Here is an 8047-nt window from a genome sequence, read left to right as displayed (position 1 = left end):
TGGGTTTTCTCATCCGGAGGTTGCAGCTTCTTAACTGGTCTCTGGAAGCAGAGATTCTATTATCAAAACAGCAACCACAGTGATCCTCTAAAAGCGTGTTATTTCGCTGCTCCTCTGCACAAGTCAAGGTCCTCACAATGCCTACAAGACCCACAGGATCTGAATTCTCCACCTTCTCCCCCATTGCCTCTCCGGCTTACTCTGCCGTCATCCACCCTCCCCCAGTTCACTTTTCTTCAGCTCTATTGGCTTCTTTGTTGTTCTCCGAAGTTGCCTTCTCTCTCCAAGGCCTTTGCACTTGCTGGCTAGTCTTCTTGGAAGGCTCTTACCCAAGATATTCATTTGACTCACTCTCTCCAAGCCACTGTTCAGTATCACCATCACAGTGCTGCTAAGTCGCTTCAGTTGTGTCTGATTCTGGGCAACTTTATGCACTGTAGACCGCCAGGCTCCTCTGTCCATGGGGTTTTCCAGACAAGGATACTGGAGTGGTTTGCTATGCCTCCTCCAGGGGATTTTCCCCACCATTACAGTGAGATCTTCCTGAATCCCACACTCCCGACCAACTTTTGATGGCTAAAGGTGGATGTTTTCCATACCATAATAATCTGGTTCAGAAAGCCAACGTTGAGTGCCACATTAGACCTCACTGGACATAGAAAACCGTGGCAATCCTTGGTGATTTCTCCACTGGTCAGCCCTAGACCGCAGCTCCCAATGAGCTGTCCTTCCGCAGAGTGGTAGTAGGGACCAGGTCCTAGGAGAATTCTCCTAGAAGGAGAATTGCCTGAAGGAAGAGACTGTGACCAGTTACCCTGCAACCTGAGGGACGCTCAGTGGGCGTTGGTAATTTGTGAATGAATGAAAAGGCTCGGGCGGCCCCGCCTCCGCTACTCCTCCCCTCCTCCCCGCGGCATCCTTCTCGGCCGTCATCTATTATTCGGTGCTCATTTTCTTCTCTGAGGGCCTGCCCAGCGCGTCCCATCGATCTGCCCGGCCATCGTGCGCCTGCGTCTTTTGGCTGTCAGTCGGCGGCGGCGTGGGGAGCGCGGGGAGCGCTGGGAACCGTGGCGGCGCGCGGGGACCTGAGGTAAAGCTGAGGCTTCTGCGCTGCCAGGCCGCGCACGAGCTGGCTGGCGGGGGGGAGCCGCGCGGTGGAGGCCGCCGAACCTCACTTCACCGGAGGGAGGCGGGCTCCACAAGCCTGGTAGAGGAGGGCCCGAGGGGGTTGCAGGGGTGCAGAGCCCGAGTCGCCAGCTCCAGTGCCTCCCGGACCTGGCCGCGGAGCCAAGTGGCCGAACTAAAAGGAAGCTCGGGGAGCATCCGAGCCAGCCACCTTGTGCAAAAGTTGAGGAAATTGAGTTTCAGGGAGAGGAGGATCTGCTGGAAGTCACAGCGAGTGAGCACCGAACGCCCTGCGCACAGTTCTTGATCCTTTCCACTTAAAAGTCCTTCGTTCTTTTATTCTGTTTCTGATTATTTTAGGTGCAAGATACAAATACAAAGAGCAATACAATAAAGTCTGGCTGAGAGATCAGTTGTGATTCGGGGTTTTTGTCCATTTACAAAGGGAGAAGGCAGTGAGGGCTGTATCGGAGACAGGTTGAAGATGCCATGAACCACCTCTCTAAAGCCTGAGTGGCTAGAGAGTTTTTGCCTTGAGTCCCATCGCTCAGAGTCGTGGCAGTGGCATTGAGATATTTGTCAGGCTGCCTGCGATCAGTTATGTTCATGATTATCACCCAGAGCCTCACTGAGAGCAGGAACCTCAGATCCTAGTGACCTGGGTTCTCATGTCCCTTCTGCACATGTTTGAGCTTGATGCTTACTCTGGGTTGTTGTGAGGTTCACAGATGCTCATTCCACGAGTACTGACTGAGTGCCTGGCATCTGACAGGAATTATGTCAGGTACTAGGGATACAACGATGACAGTCAAGGAACTCACAGGAAATAGACATTTAAACAGGCAGATGGACTTCGCTGGCAGTACAGTGGTTGAGACTCCACACTTCCAATGCAGGGCGGTGGGTTCCATCCCCGGGGGTGGGTTGGGGGAGAGGGGAGTAAGATCGCACATGCCACACTTGTGGCAGCCAAGAAATAATAAAAATTAAAATAAATGGGCAGTGAATCCTGAAAGGTAGAGATAATCTGTATATAGTAGAATGGAAGCCTTTAAGGAGAAAAGAGTTACTTCTCTAAGAGGGTGGGAAGGGATAAGAATGTCTTTATACACAAGGTGATTCTTCAACTGAGTCTTTAAAGTTTAATTGGTGATTACATACTGGACACAGGAGAAAGGCAACTAAGAATAGTGATACAGGGGCCAGAATTATGCAACGGCATGGTTCAGCTGGCACAGAAAGTTTCCATGACCTGTCTATTACCAAAAACTTATATAATGCTTGTCATTGTTTTGTGTGCTTTACTTGGGTTAACTTATTTAACATTTATAACAACTCTGTGAAGTAGAAATTATCCCCCCCGCCTTAGAAAACTAAGAAAATGGAGGCTTGGGAAAGGTATGTAGCTTGCCTTGGATCATACAGCTAATTCATGGTAGAGCTAGAATTAAAATCCAGGCAGTCTGGTTAAAAGGCCTGTGAACTTAACCACCAGGCTCTTTTCTAGACACTGAGGATGCTGAGTTTTAAATGTCAGGCCCCTGGTTACCTCACCTGTAAGTGACAGAACCAGAACTCAAACTCAGGTCTTTTAACTCTTAAGGATCCAGTGTTAATACTTTTCATAGTAACATCAGATGTTATGAGATTTATATAATGGCAGATTGAAGTTAAATACCAATCTGAGGCAGTGCCTGCTGGAATTGAAAGTACCATATCTTTACTTTGTGGATGTTGTGTAAGAGCCTTTACTTTGTGCTGGGGTGTATGGGGTGTGTGTGTGTTGCAGTTTAGATACTAATGTGAGGAGCCCAGGACTGATCAAAATAATGATAAAGGAGCAACATTATTCACCAGTTTGGTGTTAAATACATTTTTGTTTCCGGAGCATTGAATTTCACTTTGTTTTTAAAAGGTTACATCATTTGTTGTAAGTCAAATAGTACTTTTATTTTAAATCAATAAGGATTTGTGAGCTTTTAATGTGCCTCTCTTCTGTTGTAGCAGCTGTAAAGAGATTTTTTTTGAATGTCAAATAATTTCATTTATCACCTTGAGTCTGAAAAAAAAAATTAACTTGGTTTGTTTCTGTAATTGGGCTCTGCAAACCTAGGTTAAGATACAAGCCTACATTTGAGTTTATAATGTTATATTTCAAGTTGGGGGTAATGAAAAAATGGGAGCAGGTGGCTGAATTAACAGAAGCATCTTAAGTCATTTCATACTTTTCAGAGATCTAATGTGCTTGTCTCTGTGCAGTTAATTCTAGTCAGAAGTTTAAAATTTTTTTCAGGGAATACAAACTCACATATCAGAAACCAACTTGATAAACTCTTACTCCTTTAAGAGTCAGCTCAAGCATTACTTTCCTATAAAACCTTCCCTGCCTTTTCTAGGAAGACTTAGGTGTTACTGTCACTGTATATGGCTACTGCACCTTAGATATATCCCTGTCATGGCATTAATGATGTTGTATTGTAATTTACTGCATTTGTCTTCACTTGATTGTCAACAACTCAAGAGCAAGAGCCAGATTTTTGTTTTATTCATTTCCCGCCTCTAGCCCAGGCTGGAAATCAGAGTATGTATCAGTAAGAGAATAGGATAAATGTGATGTTTATACTGTGGCTAAGTAGTCTTTCTTATTCTGGTTATTGGAGTTGGAAATGACATGTTTGTCATAAGTGAATATCAATAACCTAAATAAAAGTAAGATTAATACTGTGTGTGCATTGATTTTATTACATTTTTCTCTTGGTTTTCTCTGTGATTACAGTTTTTAAAAATGGAATTTCAAGCAGTTGTAATGGCAGTTGGAGGGGGATCGCGAATGACAGACCTGACTTCCAGTATTCCCAAACCTCTGCTTCCAGTCGGCAACAAACCTTTAATTTGGTACCCACTGAACCTGCTTGAGCGTGTTGGATTTGAAGGTGAGTTATGGCAATGAGATATACTCACAAAACTTTTAGGGTTCTTCATCCCAGTAATTTGTCAGCTTTATGAGGGTGAGAGAAATGAATGAAAGAAGACTAGGACTCAATGTTGGCTGGAGACGGGCCTCTTTAAATTAGAAACTTTGGAGTACTCTATTGCTGTGCGAAAAAGGTTGAGAAGAGAGTGCTAAGTGTTTCTTTTTTAGAGCTGGTCTCCACAGTGATCCAAGATAACCCTGGAAGGATATCAGAACATAATATGAGAACGACCATATGCCTCATAGTATTTACTGAGAACCTGCATTTGCCAGGTAGTATATTCAACACTGGAGTACGGAATTGAAAAGGTTAACTCAGGCCCTGATTTCTAGAACCTTAGAGTCTAGTGGAGAGATAAACACATGTAAACAGATTATCATTGTGAAATGTGGTAAATGTTATAACAGAGGCACATTATAAGTGCTTGTTATTAATATAAGGAAGATACTGTTTGAGAGATTCAGAGAAGACTTTATAGAGTAGCTGACCCTTGAATTGACTCTTGAAAAATAGATGAACATTCTGACCAGTGTGGAAGAAGTATTCCATACAGAAGTAGTAAATTTTGCAGAGATAGAGTCATGATCAGCACATATTCTCGCAACTGCTTTTTTCTTTTTTTTTATAACTACTTTTCATTTTATGTGGCTGTAATACCATGTGTATTCCCTGGTGGCTCAGTGGTAAAGAATCTGCTTGGCAATGCAGGAGATGCAGGTTTGATCCCTTGGTTGGGAAGATCCCCTGGAGTAAGAAATGGTAACCTACTCCAGCATTCTTGCCTGGGAAATCCCATGGACAGAGGAGCCTGGTGGGCTCTAGTCCATGGGGTTGACAAAGAGTCAGACATGACTTAGTGACTAAACAACAACAGCAATATTGAGCGTAAGAGGGAATAAATGTAATGTAAGAGAGAAATAAACAGGCATTATACTATTAAGGGCCTTGTATTCCATGTTGAGGAATTTAGATTTTTTTTTTTTTTTTTCTTGAAAGCAGTGGGAAATCAGTGAAGAGTCTTTTTTTTTTGGCTGTACCACAAGGCGTGTAGGATCCTAGTTCCCTAACCAGGGATCAAACCCATGCCTTCTGCAGTGGAAGCACAAGGAAGTTCTGAAAGGCTTACTAAACTGAAGTTTAATATGGTTAAATTCATGTTTTTGCTACTCTAAGTCCTTTGTATCTTTATATAAATTTCAGAATCAGCTTATCAATTTCTACAAAAATAGTTGCTAGAATTTTGATTAAGACTGAATTGAATCAGTAGATCAGTAGGAAGAGAATTCACATCTTAACAGTATTGAGTCTTCTGATTGAGGAGCATGGTATATCTCTCCTTTTATTTAGACCTTTGTAATTTCTCTCAACTAAAACTAAACTACTTTATAGTTTTCAGTGTATAGGACTTACACATATTTTCTTATATTTATTTGTTCAGTTCAGTTCAGTCGCTCAGTTGTGTCTGACTCTTTGCAACCCCATGAACCGCAGCACGCCAGGCCTCCCTATCCATCACCAACACCCGGAGTTCACCCAAACCCATGTCCATTGAGTTGGTAATGCCATCCAACCAGCTCATCCTCTGTCGTCCCCCTCTTCTCCTGCCCTCAATCTTTCCTAGCATCAGGGTCTTTTCCAGTGAGTCAGCTCTTCACATCAGGTGGCCAAAGTGTTGGAGTTTCAGCTTCAACATCAGTCCTTCCAATGAACACCCAGGACTGATCTCCTTTACGATGGACTGGTTGGATCTCCTCACAGTCCAAGGGACTCTCAAGAGTCTTCTCCAACACCACACTTCAAAAGCATCAATTCTTTGGCCCTCAGCTTTCTTTATAGTCCAACTCTCACATCCATATATGACCACTGGAAAACCATAGCCTTGACTAGACAGACCTTTGTTGGCAAGGTAGTATCTCTGCTTTTTAATATGCTGTCTAGGTTGGTCATAACTTTCCTTCCCAGGAGCAAGCGTGTTTTAATTTCATGGCTGCAGTCACATCTGCAGTGATTTTGGAGCCCAGAAAAATAAAGTCTGACACTGTTTCCACTGTTTCCCCAACTATCTGCCATGAAGTGATGGGACCGGATGCCATGATCTTCGTTTTCTGAATGTTGAGCTTTGAGCCAACTTTTTTCACTCTCCACTTTCACTTTCATCAAGAGGCTGTTTAGTTCCTCTTCACTTTCTGCCATAACGGTGGTGTCATCTGCATATCTGAGGTTATTGATATATCTCCCAGCAATCTTGATTACAGCTTGTGCTTCTTCCAGCCCAGCGTTTCTCATGATGTACTTTGCATGATTCACATATTGCTGAAGCCTGGCTTGGAGAATTTTGAGCATTACTTTACTAGCATGTGAGATGAGTGCAGTAGTTTGAGCATTCTTTGGCATTGCCTTTCTTTGAGATTGGAATGAAAACTGACCTTTTCCAGTCCTGTGGCCACTGCTGAATTTTCCAAATTTGCTGGCATATCGAGTGCAGCACTTTAATAGCGTCATCTTTCGGGATTTGAAATAGCTCAACTGGTATTCCATTACCTCCACTAGCTTTGTTCGTAGTGATGCTTTCTAAGGTCCACTTGACTTGACATTCCAGGATGTCCAGCTCTAGGTGAGTGATCACACCATCGTGATTATCTGGGTCGTGAAGATCTTTTTTGTACAGTTCTTCTGTGTATTCTTGCAACCTCTTCTTACTATCTTCTGCTTCTGTTAGGTCCATACCATTTCTGTCCTTTATTGTGCCCATCTTTGCATGAAATGTTCCCTTGGTATCTCTAATTTTCTTGAAGAGATCTCTAGTCTTTCCCATTCTATTCTTTTCCTCTATTTCTTTGCATTGATCACTGAGGAAGGCTTTCTTATCTCTCCTTGCTATTCTTTGGAACTCTACATTCAAATGGGTTTATCTTTCCTTTTCTCCTTTGCTTTTCACTTCTCTTCTTTTCACAGCTGTTTGTAAGGCCTCCTCAGACAGCCATTTTGCTTTTTGCATTTCTTTTTCTTGGGGATGGTCTTGATTCCTGTCTCCTGTACAATGTCATGAACCTCCATCCATAGTTCATCAGGCACTCTGTCTATCAGACCTAGTCCCTTAAATCTATTTCTCACTTCCACTGTATAGTCATAAGGAATTTGATTTAGGTCATACCTGAATGATCTAGTGGTTTTCTCCACTTTCTTCAATTTTAGTCTGAATTTGACAATAAGGCGTTCATGATCCGAGCCACAGTCAGCTCCCAGTCTTGTTTTTGCTGACTGTATAGAGCATCTCCATCTTTGGCTACAAAGAATATAATCAATCTGATTTCAGTGTCAACCATCTGGTGATGTCCATGTGTAGAGTCTTCTCTTGTGTTATTGGAAGAGGGTATTATCATAAATGGTAATTATTCCAATTTCCAGAAAATTTGTTGCCAGTACATAAAAACATAGCTTTTTTATGTTGCCCTGTATCCTACAAGTTTGCTAAATACACTTATTATTAATTCTGGCAGCCTTTTGTGGATTCATTATGATTTTTTACAATTTTACCTAATTGACATTTATAGAACATGCCACCTAGTAAAGCAGAATGCACAATTCTTTTCAAATGCTCAGAACTTTTACGACGATAGACTATACTTTTTGAAATAAATCAGGTCTCAATAAATCTTTGAAGATTAATATAAAATATATTCTCTAACCACAGTAGAGTTACAGTAGAAATCAGTAACATAGATGTATCAAGAGAATCCCTAAGTATTTGGAAATCAAACCACATATCTGTACATAACCCAAAGAAGAAACCACACAGGAAATTTAAAAAACAATTTTATTAGAGTATAGTTGATTTACAGTATCGTATTAGTTTCAGGTGTACAACAAAGTGAATCAGTTATACATACACATATATCCACTCTTTCTTTAGACTCTTTTCCCATATAGGCCATTGCAGAGTATTG

General features: G+C 42.1%; 1 protein-coding gene across 2 annotated transcripts in view; it reads left to right on the top strand.

The window, feature by feature from the left end:
• Positions 1–1026: 1026 nt before the first annotated feature.
• The window catches only part of EIF2B3 (eukaryotic translation initiation factor 2B subunit gamma), a 117725-nt gene continuing 110704 nt past the window's right edge, over positions 1027–8047 (top strand). Inside the window, exons 1-2 of one of the 2 annotated variants that reach the window (XM_004001908.6) lie at positions 1027–1090; positions 3902–4058. In XM_004001908.6, the coding sequence (XP_004001957.1) occupies positions 3911–4058 (148 nt within the window). In that variant the 5' untranslated portion in view covers positions 1027–1090; positions 3902–3910. Of the gene's footprint in view, positions 1400–3901; positions 4059–8047 lie in introns of both variants that reach the window. The other variant, XM_012124123.5, reaches the window with a different exon arrangement.

Source organism: Ovis aries, chromosome 1 (assembly GCF_016772045.2).
Source record: "Ovis aries strain OAR_USU_Benz2616 breed Rambouillet chromosome 1, ARS-UI_Ramb_v3.0, whole genome shotgun sequence".
Lineage (NCBI taxonomy): Eukaryota > Metazoa > Chordata > Mammalia > Artiodactyla > Bovidae > Ovis > Ovis aries.
The sequence above is the reverse complement of the archived record's forward strand: the minus strand, read 5'-3'. Positions and strand labels throughout refer to the sequence as shown.